This window comes from Quercus robur, chromosome 5 (assembly GCF_932294415.1).
Source record: "Quercus robur chromosome 5, dhQueRobu3.1, whole genome shotgun sequence".
Classification (NCBI taxonomy): domain Eukaryota; kingdom Viridiplantae; phylum Streptophyta; class Magnoliopsida; order Fagales; family Fagaceae; genus Quercus; species Quercus robur.
Window position 1 is genome coordinate 65,679,346 of NC_065538.1, and position 20,237 is coordinate 65,699,582.

Below are 20,237 nucleotides of genomic sequence, written 5' to 3' on the forward strand. Positions count from 1 at the left end.
AATTCCATATAAAAATACAATCATAGATACCTATTACTAAGCATCATAATTATTCTTAAAAAAAATATCATAATTATTAATTTCATATTTAATATTTTTTACAGTGTATGACCAAAAATTAATTTTACAGTGCTTGATTTCCCTATAAATAAACAGAATCATTTACAAGTGAGCAATCAAGAGAGAAGAAAAAGAGTCCTCAAAAGATGAAGCTCTCAAGCTCTACACTACTCTTAATTTTCGGTGTCCTTGTGCTTTTAGTTACATGTGCAACCTCAAGTCCACGTAATGTTGACGATTTCATCCAGTGTCTTTCAAACTATTCGCAGCCTTCCAACCCAATCTTTGACGCCATTTACACTCCCGAAAATTCCTCTTTTCAATCTGTTTTGCTGTCATATATAAGAAACAAAAGATTTACAACGCAATTTACCCCAAAACCTTTGGCAATTGTAACAGCCTTGCATGAATCCCACGTCCAAGGAACTGTTATATGTGCAAAGAATCATGGGTTGGAGATTAGAATACGAAGTGGTGGCCATGACTTTGAGGGCCTTTCATACACCTCATATCTGTACTTTGTTATTCTTGACCTGTTCAATCTAAGATCCATCAATATAAATTTGGCAGATGAGACCGCCTGGGTTCAGGCTGGTGCAACTGTTGGCGAACTTTATTACAGAATTGCTGAGAAAAGTAAGGAACATGGATTCTCTGCTGCGGCGTGTCCTACCGTTGGCACGGGTGGGCACTTTTCTGGAGGTGGGTATGGAAACATGATGAGAAAATATGGTCTTTCAGTGGATAATATCATTGATGCACAAATTGTCAATGTCAACGGTATAATCCTTGATAGAAAGTCTATGGGCGAAGATCTGTTTTGGGCCATTAGAGGAGGTGGCGGAGGAAGCTTTGGGGTTATTCTTTCATGGAAGATCAAGTTGCTTCGTGTTCCGCCTATTGTGACAGTGTTCCATGCTAATAGGACCCTGGAACAAGGTGCAACGGATATTGCTTATCAGTGGCAACATGTTGGTCACAAACTACCTGAAGACTTATTCATAAGAGTGATGCCCCAAGTGTTCAATGCAAGCCAAGACTCCCAAGAGGGCAAGAAGACAGTAGTAATTGCATTTATTGGCCTCTTCCTAGGGCAAACACAGGGACTACTTTCGTTGTTGAATGAGAGCTTTCCCCAACTAGGACTACAACAAAATGAGTGCAATGAGATGAGTTGGGTTGAATCTACAGTATTCTGGGCTGACTATCCTATTGGAACATCCATAAATGTTTTACTAGAAAGGCCAAAGCAGCCTGTGGTATATTACAAGAGTAGGTCTGACTATGTAAAAGAAGTCATTCCAAAGGAAGTGTTGGAATCCATATGGAAGCTAATGATCAAAGGAGGGATTGGATGGATGCAATGGAATCCTTATGGGGGAAGAATGCAAGAGATTTCTGAATCAGAGACTCCATTCCCACACCGAGCCGGAAATTTATTTTTGATTCAGTACGGTTTCCTCTGGATGGAGGACGGAGTTAACATCACCGAACACAATATAGATTTATCACAAGCCTTATATGATGCGATGACTCCATATGTCTCCAAGTCTCCAAGAGAAGCATTCTTCTGCTACAGGGACCTTGACATTGGTGCCGCCACAGATAATGCTACAGCTTTTCAAAAAGCTCAAGAATATGGACCTAGCTATTTTAAGGGTAATTTCGAGAGATTGGTTCGTGTGAAAACCACGGTAGACCCAAATAATTTCTTCAGAAATGAACAAAGTATTCCAACTCTTCCGAAATACAAGTAGAAAAAGAAGGGATCAAAACTTAATAATGGCCCACCACTTGTTGGTGATTATTTTTTTTATTTATTTTTTTTGAAACTCTTGTTGGTGATTATTGTTAGTTGGCCAAAACAATAAAAATATAACAATACCAAAGTTTTAGTACAAAAAATTTGAGGTCAGCTATTGATTCTCAACAAATTAGTTAAGGTCAACTGTATGGATTATTTTCCTCCATTCTATTCTATCTAAAAATAATATTTTCTATTGCTTACTCAATTGAGTTTTTGAAAACAAAATCAACTTAAAATATTCTCTTGACTAAACAATCATGGATTCGGAATCGAACATATTTCATACCCTTTTAGCAACCAAGCATGTTCCCTTCCAAGTTATTCATGTCTCTCTCTCTCTTTAGTATAGAAAATTTTTGTTCGCATGTCATGTTCGTATCTTGTCGACTCGTGAGTATTCAACTATAGAGGTAAATACAAACATGATGCATTTAATTGTTATATCAGGATCCCTCAACCTTAACACAACATGTTCATCAAGCATGTGTCACGATGTGCTTTGTCAAATATTTTGAGTGCATCTTGATATTAGAATTTTCAAAATCAAATCTATCTTGGTTTTCCCTAGACCAAAATGATTAATATCACTCCTCATGTATCAATCTTGGAGTATGCTTGACATCATTGAACGTATGTGATATGCCCCCAATACTAGTCAATTATCCTTTTTTTTTATTGCATTGCATAACATTAGAAAGTAATAATCAAAATTAGTTATCTATGGTCAGGCATTAGGGAGTGCTTAACACCATCCCATGCAGACCCTAAATCTATCTTCTTGGTTCATGACACGATTTGACATAATCTAGGTTAGATGACTCTAGGACCTTTAGAACCATAATTTACCTTAAATCACAAATCTTAGGTAGTCAATCACAATGTAAAAAATCTCAATGATTGATAGCAACTCCGCACATTACGACTCCTCCTACACACACATGCTCACAATCCCACTAGTACAAGTAGTTCAAGCAAATCAAGGTAAACACTCTCACATATACATATATAGGCCAAACAAAAAAACTGTTAGGTTCTAAGATTTTAGGAACTAATGTATTAGAACTCTAATTTGTATTATGTTGGCAAACCATGATTAAAACATAGAGTTTAGGTTTAGACTTGCTCAAAGTATGTTTATTTGTAAAATTGGAATCGAGTGATTGCAGAATTTATTGGACTAAATCTGCAAGGCTCGATTGATCGAAAATTAGACTCGATCGATCGAACCACGTGCAGATTTAATTTTCTACAGAATTCCAGTTCAGCCCAAACTCTACTTAAACGTATTAGGGTTCTAGTAAAAATCTCTTATATATAAGGGAAACCCTAGAATGTTTTTTAGAAGTTTTAGAGAGATTAGAGTGCCTCTTGTGCCTCTTATATATTTAGGGTTTTGTACCCAAAAGCTCTCTAAGGACTTTGTTGCTTATATTGCTGTTTGTGTAAATCTTTTGTAAGATATGTGAGGAGCTTTCCTTTACACAAACTTAGGATTATCAATAAGAAGATTCGTTCAAGAGCTTGATGATCATTCAGTTGCTACACTAAAGAGCTTAAAGAAACACAAGCGGGTGTGCTTATACTTACTGGAGAATCCAAGAAAGAAGGAGTCCATGGTTTCGGAGCTTGCACGTGGTCATGTCAGTAAATTTCTACTGGTGGGTAGCAATAGGATGTTAGTGGTCTAAGTCCTGTTGAACAACTTCGATACTTTCATAGTGGATTCAGGTTTACCTTGAGGATAGTTAGGTTAAATCATCCCCAGGTTTTTACCGGTTTGGTTTCCTAGGTGATCATATTATTGTCTTATTTATCTTTCCGCTGCTTTGCATGATATGATTGTTTGATTTTGATAACCTAGATTTGGAATTTGAACTAAGTAACAACTTAGCTAATTACCTAGGTTAATCCAATTGTGTTTTTAAGGGGTCTAAAAACTATCAAGTGGTATCAGAGCAGGTAGCTCTTTTGTTTTAGATCTTTTGATCTAAGAGCTGATCCTTGACCCCTGTTGTCATGGATAATTTGAAGTGTCTTTTTGATCATGTTTCTGCTCATGCTTCTGTTGATTTTATTGATGCCTGTGAAACTCTTCGTAAGGAATTATTAAAATCTATGAAAATTGCTAAGAAATTCAAGGAAGAGTTAAAATTGGCTAATCTTGAAAAAGAGGAATTGATTGTTAGATTAGATGAATCTAATAAAAAGAATGAATTTTTGAGAAATCAAATTTCCTCTCAAGATGAGAAGATGAAAAGCTTGGAATAAGAGTTAGTTGAATCTAAAACTAAAATTGAAAATTTGACTAGTACCAAGCTTGCTGTTGATAATAGAAGTATTTCTGTTTCTCTTAAGCCTAAAATTGAGAAAGTTTATATCCCTCCTTTTAAGAAGAATAATAAAGAAAAATCTTATTTTGTTAGGTTAGACAAAGGTAAAAGTTCTGATGTATACGCTGAAGTTTCTAAACCTAAGTCTAAACCTACTGTTAGAGAACATAATAAATCTGTTTTTGTGCCTACTTGTCACCTTTGTGGTGTTGTTGGTCATATTAGACCAAATTGTTCTTTATTGAGGCAAAAACCAAAATCTGAGACTAGATTTATTGTTAGGAATACTGATGTTCCTAAATTTGTTCCTGTTTGTCACTTTTGTGGTATCTCTGGTCACATACGTCTTAATTGTCATAAATTGAAATTTAAGCATTCTGTGTTTCAGTCTAGGATATGTGATGATATTCTCCTACCATAAGTCCATATAAAATTGTTTCATATTCATTTGACAAAATTTAAGCTTGTTGGCTTGTGAAAGGAATTTGCAAAATTTTAGTCTTTCTCAGAAGATTGGTGAAATCCCTCAAATACACTCTGCTTCTTATGGATTTTCACCTACAAAGCCGAAGACTCGTGCTAGATGGGTGAGAAAAGATTCTCTAAGGTGAGTGTTGCTGACTTGTCCCTGATTTAATTCTTTCAATTGTTTGTGGACATGTTTTGTTTCTGTTTTTGGTTGTTTTGTTTTTTTAAGTTTTAAAAAAAATCCAAAAACATTGAAAATTTTCAAAAAGACAAAAATATTTTATTTTGTGTCTTGTTTTATTTGTATTGAGGATTACATGAGCTATAATATCTCTTTCTTGATTTAGAACATGCTTGACATTGTGGAGAAACTTGAATAGTATGTGTTATATAAGTGCTAAGTTATTTATAATTTTGTATGAGTATGTACTAATGTGTACATGTACTCATGAGTTAATTAAGTAATTGATATTTCTTGTTTGTGTACCTTCTATAACTTAGTTAAGTACTGTCATGCATTGCATTTGCATTGTTCATTTAGCATATAGTGTGCTTTTAGTTTTGGTCATAAAATTTTTAAACCAAAAAGATTTTTATGTGTTTTGTTTTACACATCATGGATTTGAAATCAAGGTTGTCCAATTTATTTTCACATAACATGTCTTTTGTATTTTGTTTAGCTTGGATGAGCTTATTTATTGCACTTTACTAGTTTGAGCTTTGTAATGCATGTTGTGTGGGAAAGATGTTTATGGTTTTGATCACTTTGTCTTGATCTTGAAGTCACATGTCTTTGACTGTCGAACTTGAACCTTTAGAGAAAAGCATAAATAACCATCTCACCACTGTTCACTAGCCAATCATGAACATCTTAGTACATATCGTAAGATTTTGTGCTTGAGAAAGTATAGCACATGCACAAAAAGAACATAAGGTGTAGCCTCGGTTTAAATGTTAAAATTGATGTGTACATTATTGGACTTAAAGCTAAATCGAACAATAAAAATTTGTGTGTACATTATGAGGCAAATCAAGAAACTTACATGATTGCAAGCTTGTTTTCTAGAAGATGTGGGAGTTATATGATGTAACTCTTTAGGTGATAGTCTCTTTCAAATTCTATATGATGAATTTTGTAGACTTTGTGATTGATTTCTATTTACATATTACCTCACATGTATCTCAACCTTTTACTAGTTGCACACACTATACATTATATTGTGCGTGATCTTGTTGTGGCCATTCAAGATTAAAGTTCCTTGATTTTAATGCAAAATGCGTTTAAAGTTTAAGACTTGAGGTCAAATTGATTGAAATTTTTTTTGGAAGATCTGGGTTGAATTCAAATATTTTTTGAAAAACTTTTCATCTCATACTCATGCATTTTATTCATAATACAATGTCCTTTGAGGAGTTTTCTTCATTAAAATGCTCTGTTTTTAAAAAAAAAACTGATTTTTCCAGATTTATGCAACATGTCACAAAGATCGGAATACTCTATCGGGTTTTCTTGGACATAACTATTAGGAATTTCAGAAGAAGTCTGTGCAAATGATGATTTACCGTTAAAAACCTAATGGTTATAACCCCTACAAATCCCTTTTGACACTAAGTGAGCTTTTACGACATCTATAGGCCACGAATTTTTAAGCACACATTTTCTACACGGACATGAAATCGTTCCATCCGGGTGTGCATGGTTAGATGCAAAATTTAGAAACTGTTGGACTCCATCTAAATATTCTCGCGACCTTCTATTTGTAATTTTCTTTTAACTCCTATCCATTGCTATAAAGTGGTTTATAAGAAATACCTATAATGTGATTTCATGAAAGCACAAAGTAAGAGTTAACACACATTTCATTTACACAATTTCACTTTAATTTAAGAAATAAATCATCTTTAATCATTCACTTTCAGCTATATTCCTAACAAAACAATGAATTTAAACGCAGAGAAAAGTTATCAATACATTTGGTAACTATAACATCATTACGATCAATAGCCTAAAAAGAATTAATCAAATAAAAAATAGCTCAACAATAATCATTCAATATTACACAAAATAGTCAACACTCTCAATATCAAATAAAACCACCTTATTACTCCATGCAAGCCACTTGCTTGCCCTAATTCAACAATCCACCACACACACACACACACACACACACACACACACACACACACACACACATAGAGAGAGAGAGAGAGAGAGTACTTTAATTATATCACCAACTTTACTTACTTTGCCAGCAATTAGTTGTATCTATATTGCTACTCTACACATATATAATCATTATCAACAAAATTCTATCATGAACTCCACAATGATTAATAAGTAGTTTTGATGATCCTATTGAAGAAGGAACAAAACTTTTTAAATAGAATACTAGATACGTTCCTACTTTAACTCTCCTTAATATATATATATATATATATATATTTCAATATACAATCATAGAATTATTATCAAACTTCATGAAATGGTATAAGACATCATTTTATCATTTAACAATACCACACTTTTGCTTATTTATCTAAACCAAACTAATAATTTACCACAACAAAGTCGATAAACTAATCAGTGTTGTCGCTTTTTCAATTGTATTTAATAGTCCATTCTCCCCCCCACCCCCAACAAAAAAAAAAAAAAAAAAAAAAAAAAAAACCTGAATTTAATTGAAAAACGTTATGTACTTGGCCAAAAGACAGTTCATTGTGATAATCGAATACTCCACCAAGGTTAATGAGGTGCTTCAATAATATTCAGGCAAAACAAACTAGAGAAGTAGAAAAATAATAAACAACTGGTTGTATTCCACCAAAATGTCAAATTACCAACCCAAGCACATGCAAAGTAGAGGAAAATATGTTGTTAAATTTTTGGATATTCAACTCACATATAAAGCCTTACTTTTTCCATACCTAGGTGATGTGAGATTCCATTGACTACAAGCTCTCACCTTATCAGTGAGCGAGTGTATAATCGAACTTGTTGCTCAACCGATCAAAACTGAAAAATTTTCAGTTTTTAAGTTTTTGACCAAATTTTTTTTCATGCATCATTTATGTTTAGGATTCACATGCATTGCATTGATTTTTTGTATCCATCTTGCAGTTTTACAGTCATATCTCTCATTGTTTTCACACATAGCATGCATACACTTTGCTAAATTGGGTGCTCAACTTGATTTAAAAATTGATTGATTAATTTTTGAGTCCTTTGTACATTTTAGTATATGCTATTTTTATGTGTGAATTGTAGAAAATATTTTTCTTAAGAGATATGATTGATAATCAATGTGCAAATATTTTCTCTACTCATGCAACTGTTTATGGGTCACAGAGTGTCATGTTTGCATTTATTGAAAGAGAGAATATTTTTTCTTTATGTGTATCCTCAACTTAATTTTTTTTAAGATTAGGTTTGTGTGTTTTTCTTTTCCCCACCTCCTAAATTTTCCCCAAAACTATTTTTCCCAACGCTTGTTTTGTTTTTTTTTTTTTTTTTTTTTTTTTATTTATTTATTTATTTATATAGGGGGAGAAGCTTGTTTTTATCCTTTGTTCTTCATAGGGGTAGTTGTCTCTATTTTTCTATAGAGTTGAATTGTTTTGTGTTTCCTTGATTCTCTATTTTCTCTTATCCTTTATTGCGTATGTTTACTCTTTATTGAGTTGTCTTTGTCAATACGTGACAAAAATGGGGAGATTTAGATGAAATGTGGAAATATGTGTGGAAAATACAAGAATGTTCTGTTTAGGGGGAGTTAACATTGTTTTTGATGTATCTAACTTAGGGGGAGAGCTAGATTGCATATTTGTTGATTTATTGTTTTTGTTTTTCTGTCACACATGCGTTTATGCGTTTGTTGAGTGTTTTAGGAAATATACAGGTTGATTTAGTTGTATTGCTGTCTACACTTGCAACTGATAGATGGTAGTTAGGTTGAATTGTATTTGGGCTATTTGTAACTTTGAGCATTTCATGTTTGTGATGTGTTTTGTCACGGATTGCCAAAGGGGGAGATTGTTAGGTTCTAAGATTTTAGGAACTAATGTATTAGAACTCTGATTTGTATTATGTTGGCAAAACATGATCAAAACATAGAGTCTAGGTTTAGGCTTGCTCAAAGTATGTTTATTTGTAAAATTGGAATCGAGTGATTGCAGAATTTATTGAACTAAATCTGCAAGGCTCGATTGATAGAAAATTAGACTCGATCGATCGAACCATGTGCAAATTTAATTTTCTACAGAATTCCAGTTCAGCCCAAACTCTATTTAAACGTATTAGGGTTCTAGTAAAACTCTCCTATATATAAGGGAAACCCTAGAACATTTTTTTAGAAGTTTTAGAGAGATTAGAGTGCCTTTTATATATTTAGGGTTTTGTACCCAAAAGCTCTCTAAGGACTTTGTTGCTTATATTGTTGTTTGTGTAAATCTCTTGTGAGATTTGTGAAGAGCTTTCCTTTACACAAGCTTAGGATTATCAAGAAGGAGATTCGTTCAAGAGCTTAATGATCATTCAGTTGTTGTACTAAAGAGCTTAAAGAAACATAAGCAGGTGTGCTTGTACTTCTTGGGGAATCCAAGAAAGAAAGAGTCCGTGATTTCGGAGTTTACACGTGGTCGTGTTAGTAAGTTTCTACTGGTGGGTAGCAATAGGATGTTAGTGGTCTAAGTCCTGTTGAACAACTTCGATTCTTTCAGAGTGGATTCAGGTTTACCTTGAGGATAGCTAGGTTAAATCCTCCCCAGGTTTTTATCGGTTTGGTTTCCTAGGTGATCATATCATTGTCTTATTTATCTTTCCGCTACTTTACATGATATGATTGTTTGATTGTAATAACCTAGATTTGGAATTTAGACTAAGTAACAACTTGGCTAATTACCTAGGTTAATCCAATTGTGTTTTTAAGGGGTCTAAAAACTATCAAAAACCAATAAAAAAAATACTTGAGTTGTTCACATGGTTGATTGGGTCGGATTCAATCTAACTTGGTCAAATTTCATATCTTTCGATAAAAAGGTTTTCAATTAGTTTGGAAAATTTTCACTATGACTATTAACCCTGGTCATTGTAGCCAATCAACTTTTATCATTTTTTTTTAAGTCTAATCAAAGAATCATGAGGAAAAATTGGGGTAGCTGTATTATCATTATTTAATCAAAGGAGAAAGTATTACCTGCATGATTTGTTTGATATATGTAGTTTTCGGTAGCTTATTTGCAAAATATGATATAAAGATATACTTTTTGTAAACTTATTCTTAATATGTGTCAAAAAGATAAAAGTCGACTTATTTTCAAAAAATGTTAGTTTTGTTATTAATTTTTTTAATAAAAAAATACAAAAAAAAAAAAAAAAAACACATTTCACCAAATAGACATTATGTTGGATGAAAGAAAGATATACGTATAAATAAAAATTATTCTATTTTCCCAAGAAAAATAACTAATTGTTTTATGTATAACCTTAACAACTAATGTAGCCTTTGCATTTTCTTTTATGCATATTACACATCTTAATAGTTGTTTTTATCCATATTTTGTCTTTTATGTGTATATCTTAGTACAAAAAATATGTGCACATAGAATGAAAATAAGATATATATTTTTTAAATTCTTTCATTTGTTACAAGTTTATGTTTAGCATTTTTATGTCTAAAAATATGTATATAAAAATGGATAGTTCATAACTTGTACAGCCAAGAACAATCCATTCAAGAAATCTGATACTTAACAAATTGCCCTTACTTAACTAAAACCGATCCAAAAATAATTAAAAAATAAATAAGACTTAATTTAACTCAGACTAACTAAGAAATGTCCCAAGAGCTCTCGCCCCTCTGAAACATCCTAAATTAATACTTGAGCACTAGAACCAGCATTCCCTCTCCTCTTATACGTCTTCAAACTGGGCTATCTACAGGTCATAGGAATTCTAACTTTCTAAGTACTAGTACCTTATATTCCTTGGAAAGATCTTAGTATAAACTTTGTACAAGGATTTCCAAGTACTTTTGGGAGTCACTATATATATGATGGTTGATAGATTTTCATCAATGTCACATTTTTATTCCATGCAACCTTTCAATTTTCTTTTATTCATATTACACATCTCACTACTTGTTTTAATCCAATGGATTACAATCTTAACTAAAACTTGAAAAACTATCTTTATTAAAAAGTCTAACATTAAACGTCATTATGAAATTTCATATATTCATTATACTCCAAATTTATAAAATGGTATTGCAATCAACATATAAATGTAATTTTGCTCAAAATTATATAATTAGTTGGGTCGGAGCAATCTATTTAGGTTGCAGAAAAACTATTGGATTTTACTGGATCTAACAGTTTCAATTGCATAAGTTGTCCAATTAAACGACCAAATCAGCTTAGGCATCAGTTTACCAAGTTAGTGGTCGAATTGCATAATTGGTCCAGTTTGAACATATTATGACCACCCGGATTATAACTAATCCACTTGAGTTGATTGATACATTGCAACTGTAAAGTCAAATTTTTTAAAAATATAATTTTTTATCATTACATATAAAAATTATTTCTCTCAAAGTGTAAATTAATTACAGACAAAACTTAGGTATAGTACCTTAGATATTGTTGCTTAAATTCTCCTTTTAAAATTCAGTCATATGTTTACTTAACAAAAAATAGGGTCATTCTACCATACCCCCTCAAAAAATAGGGGGTATGGTACCCACCTATATCTGAGCCGTTAATTTATTATCATTTTGATCTTAACCGTTGATGTAATTTTAAAGGTTTTTGGTTACCGGTTAAGCAGGTTTTATATATAAACAAAAAATTAAAACATTCTTCACGCTTTTCAGCCTTTTCTCCTTTCTCACGTTTGCTTCTCTACCTCTCTACTTCGTTTGCTCATTGCTCTGTTTGCCTCTCTAAACAAAACCCTCAGAGCTCGGCGCACCCACAATCTCAAATCGGAGGCGCTTCTTCTCACCCAATCCAACTCGTCAAAGCCGCTCTCTAGCTTATTCTTCCAATCCATATTCAAATCAGCGGCGCACTCATATCCAATCCAACTCGGCGGCGCTTCATCTCTTCCCGGACGACTCGGCGGTGCTTCTTCTCTTCCATTCTAAATCGGCGGCGCCACCCACAATCTTCAGGTTCTCTCTTTACATATGATTATCGCCGATATGGGTTTATATTATTTCTCTAAACTTTGTGGGTTTATGATATTATTGTTTTGTTTGAGTTTCGGTTCTTATATATTTGAAAAATTAATCTTTACACCGAAGGGCTTGACAGTCCACCACTGATTGCCTGTTGCCGATGCTTTGGCAAAGAAATCTTGGGTTGTGCTAGAACTAGAACGTCAGGTTTGGGTTGAAGACTTACCTGGGGACATTATCCCCCTTGCTCTGTTTGATTAGTTTTCTTATGTTTTAATAAAAGCATCATTCTGTCTCATAGACTGGTTTCTCAAAAAAAAGAAAAAAAAATCTCAAAAAAAAAAAATCAGTAGAAACACTTACAAACTGCAAGACTATCTAATATGTATTAAGCCTCATCTTTATTTATTTATTTATTTTATTTATTTTAGCTCTCCTCACTACCTCCTTAAATGTATCATCCTCTCACAAGTCAATGTCCCCTCAAGATCTCCAATAATTCGAGCTATCCGAACCTCAAGGCCCCTTTGAACTTCCTGAAAGAGAGTTCTGACACTATCAACAAAGCGTTTCATGTCAAAGTTGGCAATCTTATTTATTTCTTCAGTGACCCTAACAAATCCAGAAGCAATCTTGGATTGAATTTCCACCCATTTCTGTCCTGTTGCAACTATATGTCTCTGTAGCTGAAATGTTTCGTCTAGGAATTTTTGTGGTGCTTTAGTTTCTTCCTTTGGTCTTGCTGTACTAGAATGTCCACCACTCGCAGTTAGATTATGCTCATGCTAAAAAATATAAATAAGAAACCATACGTAAATGACTACATTTTTAAACTGCCAAAAGAGAGGCCAATGAGAATGTCATATAGTGTGTTAGGCCCTAATTGAAGCCAAACAGAAGCACAGATATTTAAAAGAGATGGTTGAAATCTTGCAACTATCTAAGTGTTGAGAACACTGAATTGCCAAAAGTCAATTTTATTGTCATAGTTTTTTGAACTTTACTGAATTAATCCAAGCTTACCATGCGTTTGGAAAGGTCATCTGCCTTCTCTTGAAAGGACTAGTACCTGCCAACTTGTTTATTCAGCATCAATGCAGGGAAACTCTTGATCCCAATTTGCCCATTATCATTGCTTTCTGTATCTTCAAGGCTTTCTTGCTTCCCTGTCAGTCTCTCAAGCATTAGAAGTTGCTACTTCAACCTTTTGATCTTATAAGAAACTTGAAGAGCATGAAGATCCATCCTCCAAGGAGAATTGTTTGTCTTATTCAAGGGCTGACTAGATGATGCCAGGTTTTCAGTAACATCAATATCCACTGGACTTGTTCTTCCCTCTTTTACAGGACCCTCATTGGCAATTTCCTTATCATCTTCTAACTCTTTTTCAGGAGAACGGGCTATTAAACCTACATCCTTGGACTGGTTAAAGGATGATTTTCCTTCTTCTTTCTCAGCATCTTCCTCTTGACACAAATCCTCCGAATTTGGAGTCCTTGTTTCTTGCTCTCTCTCATTCTGTTTTCTCTTATTGATAACTTCAGAGCCAATGGCCTCATGGGCTATATTACTGGACTATGTACAGAACAATTTAAATTAGTATTTTGGCAATTTAGGGCCTTCAATTGTGATGCTAGTTGCTCTTTTAAGGAAGTTAATTCTTCTTCTCTCTCCAATAACAAGGCTTCCAATTTCATATTATCATGTCTGAGCTATGACATCCTCATTCATTCCCTCAATATGGGACTGCAGCCGCTTTGATTCTAGTTCCATGCTCATCAACTGCCAACGAAATGTTTCTAATTTCTCATCTTTGATTCTCATTTGTTCTGCAAAAGCATCTAGTTCTAAGTGATGCCTTTGCTCAATTAAAGTTGCATACTTCTCAGCTTCTGACAGTACCCAACTTTCCAATTGCTTAACATCAGCTGTCATAGCTTAAAAAGCAAGAAAAGGGAAGGTATTAAGAAAATAAGAATCTAGAATTTTATACATAATCAGGAATTAAAGCATTTTGACTGGATTTTATAAAGGAAAATAAAATCAAGAATATGTTTGTGCGTGCGCACATGTGTATTAGAGTTCGCTATTGATAATGTTGGTTAAAGCTAAGAGTTCATATATGTTAAATCCTAATGAAAATTGGGAAATTTGTTCTTACCCAATGCCTCATTTCCTTCCAGAGAGTAGCAGTCAAAGATTGGAGAAAGTTCTGGCTCCCTTCTGTCCTTTTTAAGTCCAATATGCCCATACTCAAGAACAAGATCAGTTGGCTGTGATCTTGTCTTTCCATTGTATGATGATCCTGTTGCATGCTGATGCACCCCTCTTGCCCCTGTGTAAAAGTCCAATTTTGAATTTACTTGGTTAGTCAACATACTTCTTAATGAATGCCTCTCATGTCTAGACTCTGATACTGCCCTCCACCTTTCAGTTTCTATTTCAGCTTGCTTTCTCTTAGCCTTTGATAGTTTAACCTCCTTTAAAAGCAAGTGTTTCTCTGTTGTATCCAGCTTGTTCTTCCTAAGCATTGCTGACAGAATTTTTTCTTTTTGCTCCAAATCCTTATGCATTTTTACCATCTCCATTGATAGTTTTTGAACCATCAAGTCTGCCTCCTCCTTTTGCTCTAATACTACTCCAAGTTCTTGTTTTGTAGCTTCAATTTTCCTAAGTGCGCAGCCCATTCCAGCTTCAAGTTGCCGTTGGTTTGTCACAACTTCAATGAAGGCAGATTTGTGCTTCCATAGCTCAGAAGAATGCTCTTGGGCTTCAAGCGTTGCAGTTTCTCTCAATTCTTTGATGACATTTTCAGCTTCTTTTAGCTTTTCTTCTAATTCACTCTTATTCTGCTTCTCACAACTTTCTCAGTGGCTCTTGCATCTTCACGTCTCAGTTTTTTCAATTCTTCTGTCTCTCTCTCAGCAGTTTCAAGTTTATAGAGAAGCTCACACTTTCCTTCCCTGGCTCCTTCTCTCTGGACCTTCCACACAAGCAACCCCAGCAGTTGGGCACTTCCTTGCTACAATTTAGTGAATTTTATTTTTAATTCAAAGGGAGATTGAATTTCGTGAGTTGCACTACCCTTGTTTATGTGAGTTGCCCTGCATGTCTTTAGATATCAATTTATGTTGTTTGATTGGTGAGGATGCTAAGATGCATATATGAAAAGACCAAAACTTAGATACAGTACCTTAGGTACCATTTTTAAAATTAAAACACCTGTCCACAAGTTGCTGTAAGAAAGTGAAGTTCTGGTAATGCCAAGGATTATTTATTGAAGTTCTTACCTTGTGGCTAGCTAGTATATTACTTCATTTAGGTAGTAAGTGGAGACAAATACGTATTTGATTGTTCTAACTAGCATTCTGCATTTACTGTCTCCCTTAAGGAGCTTTTAACAGCATTATGTGTAGGCCAATGTAAGCGAAGAACATAAATATTTGTACATATCTGCCTGCTTCTTAGTGCCACCTTTTGACTATTTTTGTTAATATTTCTCATTTTGCCTTGGTTCTGACTTGTGCATAGGCAGACAGATTGGCAAAGTTTGCCACTTTAGGATTTATGAGGGATGCATTCCAAGCGTCTTGAGACATAAAGTGATTTGCAGCTCAACCATTTCAAACGACAGAAAGACGTGTTAGATTGAATAGGCAGTAGGACTTATGATGTTGAATACATTCAAATTATTTTGTACAGGTGCAAGTTATTTAAAAATTGCACAATAAGCATTGTATTTAATTAGTGAATTCTGTTTTTACTTTAGTGTACTATCTTTTGCAATATTCCATGTGATATTTGTAATGTGAGTTCACAATAATAAAACACTGTTTACTTTATTTTATTATCAAAACTAAGGGTTTTTTTTTTAGAGTTATAAGTGGGGCATTTAAGCCATTTCATTTGAATTTATTGTGAGTTTTGGCTCTATGTTCACCACAGGTTGCCTCATCCTTATAAAAATAGTCCACCAGCCTTCATTTGTCTGCACTTAAAGAAAATAGTGGGAACTAAGAGCTATGTGTATAGAATTTTTTTGCAGTACGTTTTTGTGGAAGTGAATATTTGTGTATATGAGAATAATTTTCTGTGATGTGAAATGATATTGTTAGTTTAGTATTGGCTAGACATGTTGTTAAGCTGAGAAATATATCGGTGCAAATTTTACTTGGTGAATGAAAAAATCAATGCTTTCTTTCAAGTTTCTGACATCCAAAATACCAAAGTAAGTACTATTTTTCCAAGCGGTCCTTGCATGAAGTGGAGATATGATCTTGAAGGCAAAGCATATAACTAGTAAAGCAATTGGCTACATTCATTAATGATCCAATAAGTACAGCCCTCGTCCAAAACCAAGAAAACCCTAAGATTTTCAAGTACACTAATTAAATAATCCACACAAAAAATTGTACACGTACAACAATTGCCAATATTCAGCTCAAAAGAAATAAATGACGCAATTTGTAATATTATGTACACATGTATTTATTACCACTTTCACCATTAGATACACAAGCAAGCCTATTCAGTGAGTGCTATTGATGCAATTGCATTAAGAAAACAGCAGTCCACACGCTACAGGCAGCAGCTATCCAGTGCAGAAATTCAGCAGTAACCAGTGTAGAGTGCAGAAATCCAGCAGTACCTAGTGCAGAGAAACTAGTACAGAGGGAAAAATAGCAATACCCCATTGCATGCAGCAACAGGACCTAACACTGTGTATCAAGAAAAATATGGTAGTGCTTGAAGTATGGGCAAAAATAGTTCAAGTTTGAGATGGTTGTAATAAATAAAGGCAAAAACAGTTCAAATAATCAAAAGGCCAGTAGTGAATTTGGACTAGAAAAAGTATCCAATATTAAAGAAGTTACACTTGTCTTTTTTTTTTTTTTTTTTTTTTTTAAAAGCCCCTCACTCTCTCTGTCTTGCCTCAGCCTTAGGTTTTTTTTTTTTTTTTTTTTTTTTTTTTTTTGTTTTTCTGTTTGGACTTCGGAGACTGGAGTCTTCGGTCGGATTGCTAGGTTTACATTTTTGGACTAAACCTTTTTTTTTTTTACATGTGGGCTGGCCGGCTGGGTTACAATTTCTGAGGGGGCCCAAGCTTTTTGTAAGGGGGCCCAAGTATTTTTTTTTTTTTGAAAACTAACCTACTTAAAAAAAGAAAAAAAAATTGGGCTAGAAGGGCCCGGGCCCCTACCTGTGTCTATCCCTAGCCCTGCGAAACCAAAACGGAAAACAAAAACAAAACAAGATTAATAACAATTCAGCAATACAAAAGCCAAACGGCAAAAACCCCAGATGGAAAACTAAAGAATAAGGAGGAGATGTACTGAAATTTTAGTGACGAGAAACGGTGGAGACTTCGAACAAAAGGGCAGAGAAAGAGAGGAAAATCGGTGGCTGTTATCACTGACATTGAAGGAATGAAGATTTGGGATGAACTAGGGTTTTTCTTGGGCGTAGGCTCTTGTGGGCTTTTCAGCTTATGGACCAAAAATTGAAAATTAAAAAAAAAAAAAAAAAATTGCAAGTGTGAAGGATTCGAACTAGAGTTGCTCGACAAAAAATATATCAACTTGCCACCATGCTAATTCAAACAAAGTATAGAGATGAAAATTGACCTTTTAACAGCCAATTATGTTCAAATTACACATTCTAATATTTTATAGGAACAAATACCAAATGGCTTTAGAATGACGAGTTTGTATAAATTTTGCGAAACCCAGAGAGAGAGAGAGAGAGAGAGAGATAAGTGCTTTGTGGCATCGATAAGTCTTCAACAATGAAAACATTCCATTGCTATTAGGGCTCTCTCAGACTTAGCTAGTGGAGGCTCTGCTGACTCAAATAAGACTCACACTTATCATTGTGGTCGATATGCTAAACTCTCAATGACAAAATTATTTTGATAATTTTTTTAAAAGGATTGGGTTGTTCGTTTTTGGTAAAATCGGTCAATTATGCTTAATTGTTTTTATCTTTTCTATTGGTAATTTTTGTTATTGTGGAAATTTTTTGGGATGTTTATTTTGTTTTAGATGGGTCTAAATATAATAATAATTTTATGAAACAAAATTGCATAGACACTTTAATTGGGGTGGTTATACTCGTGTCGGACACAGTCATTTGACACTTCCGCACACGTGGATCTAATGAAAATGCCTAAAAAATATAAAACCTGGTGTAGTAGCCTTGATTGATGACTATTTCATACTGGATCTGTAGTTTCAATTCAAGTGTTTACTGAAAATTTAAAATTGTCAACAATCTTTGTATTGGATTTTTTGCATGTCTTGCTAATTGTATAGTCACCCTATTTCCAATCTTAGACACCACAATAAACACACAACTGTGATTAAGTTGCAGATGTTGCACAAAAACAATTAGAGAGCACATAAGGTTATACATCTTCGGTTTTATAGTGTATATTGATGATGCATAGAAAATCAATAGGCTGAATGTTTCGGGTTTCAATGGCCTTGAGATTGCTCGGAAGGCCTGAAAAGAACTAAGCACAAGATCAAAGGTGACTGTGGTGAACTGGCCAAGAACCCTCCGATGCTTAAGTTAGTTTTCTCTCTTGAAATTAGGAATTCCAACTCTGTAAGTGGTGAAAAACTTACTTTGATTTCATATGGTTGAGTCCTTTTATAGTAAGCTTTGGAGTGGTTACTTGTTTAGTAACTTCCTTAACGTGGATGGAAGTTAGAAGGTTCAGACTTAATTTCTACAATTGCCATCAGAAGTTAAGAACTTAGTGGGAAGTTAGAGCAATGGATAAGAATTTTGCTCCTACTTCAGAATAGTAGAATGTGGCCTGAATCATAAGCTTTTGGATATAGATTTACTCTGAAAATTTCTAAGTTTTTGGCGGTCGTCCAGGTGACTCCATGCTGGACAACCTTCTTACACTTGGATGACCTTTCTGGTCTTGAACAACACTACGGACGAATTGGAGATAGTCTAATTTTTGGTTCACCATCATATATAAATAATAAAAATATAAACATCAAGAAAATGACCTCAACTATGAGGATGGAACCGTCAAATGTGAGAAAAAAGTAAGAAAACCACCAAATGTGAGAAAAAAATGTCACATGTGATGTTGGAACTGCACAATATGAGAATGGAACTGTTAAATGTGAGAAAAAAGTAAGAGAACCACCAAATGTGAGAAAAAAAACTGTCACATGTGATGTTGGAGCTACACAATGTGAGGATGGAACCGTCAAGCGTGAGAAAAAAGTAAGGAACCACCCAATGTGACAAAAGAACTGTCATATGTGATGTTGAAACCGCACAATGTGAGGATAGAACCATCAAATGTGAGAAAAAGAAAGTAAGGGAACCACCAAATGTGAGAAAAAATTGTCACATGTGATGTTGGAACTGCACAATGTGAGAATTGAACTGTCAAATGTGAGAAAAAAGTAAGGGAACCACCAAATGTGAGAAAAGAACTGTCATATGTGATATTGAAACTGCACAATGTGAGGATGGAACCGTCAAGTGTTCGAAAAAAGTAAGGGAACCACTCAATGTGACAAAAGAACTGTCATATGTGATGTTGGAACCGCACAATGTGAGAATGGAGCTGTCAAATGTGAGAAAAAAAAAGTAAGGAAACCACTAAATGTGAGAAAAACTGTCACATGTGACGTTGGAACTGCACAATGTGAGAATGAAACCATCAAATGTGAGAAAAAAGTAAGGGAACTACCAAATGTGAGAAAAAAGTAAGGGAACTACCAAATGTGAGAAAAGAATTGTCACATGTGATGTTGGAACTACACAATGTGAGAATGGAACCGTCAAATATGAGGAAAAAAGTAAGGGAACCACCAAATGTGAGAAAAGAATTGTCACATGTGATGTTGGAATTGCACAATTTGAGGATGGAACTGTCAAGTGTGAGAAAAAAAGTAAAGAACCACCCAATGTGACAAAAGAATTATCATATGTGATGTTGGAACTGCACAATATGAGGATGAAACTGTTAAATGTGAGAAAAAGAAAGTAAGGGAACTATCAAATGTGAGAAAAAACTGTCACATGTGATGTTGGAACTGCACAATATGAGAATGAAACCGTCAAATGTGAGAAAAAAGTAAGGGAACCACTAAATGTGAGAAAAGAACTGTCACATGTGATGTTGGAACTACACAATGTTAGGATGGAACCGTCAAACGTGAGAAAAAAGTAAGGGAACCATCAAATGTAAGAAAAGAACTGTCACATGTGATGTTGGAACTGCACAATGTGAGGATAGAACTGTCAAGTGTGAGAAAAAAGTAAGGGAACCATCCAATGTGAAAAAAGAACTGTCATATGTGATGTTGGAACCGCACAATGTGAGGATGGAATCGTCAAATGTGAGAAAAAAAAAAAAAGGGAACC

At 34.2% G+C, this 20,237-nt stretch overlaps 2 protein-coding genes across 2 annotated transcripts; one reads left to right on the top strand and one right to left on the bottom strand.

The window, feature by feature from the left end:
* The first annotated feature begins 206 nt into the window (after nucleotides 1-206).
* LOC126726720 (berberine bridge enzyme-like 17) lies at nucleotides 207-1,817 on the top strand. Its single transcript, XM_050432063.1, has one exon. It carries the CDS (start codon nucleotides 207-209, stop codon nucleotides 1,815-1,817), a length of 1,611 nt encoding a protein of 536 aa, XP_050288020.1.
* An 11,424-nt stretch (nucleotides 1,818-13,241) lies between these two features.
* Nucleotides 13,242-16,531, bottom strand: LOC126728560 (uncharacterized). The gene is made up of 4 exons (XM_050434361.1): nucleotides 16,420-16,531; nucleotides 14,790-14,859; nucleotides 13,999-14,699; nucleotides 13,242-13,774 (listed from the first exon to the last, which is right to left on the bottom strand). Exons 1-4 carry the CDS (start codon nucleotides 16,529-16,531, stop codon nucleotides 13,539-13,541), a joined length of 1,119 nt encoding a protein of 372 aa, XP_050290318.1. The 3' UTR covers nucleotides 13,242-13,538.
* Nucleotides 16,532-20,237: the final 3,706 nt, after the last annotated feature.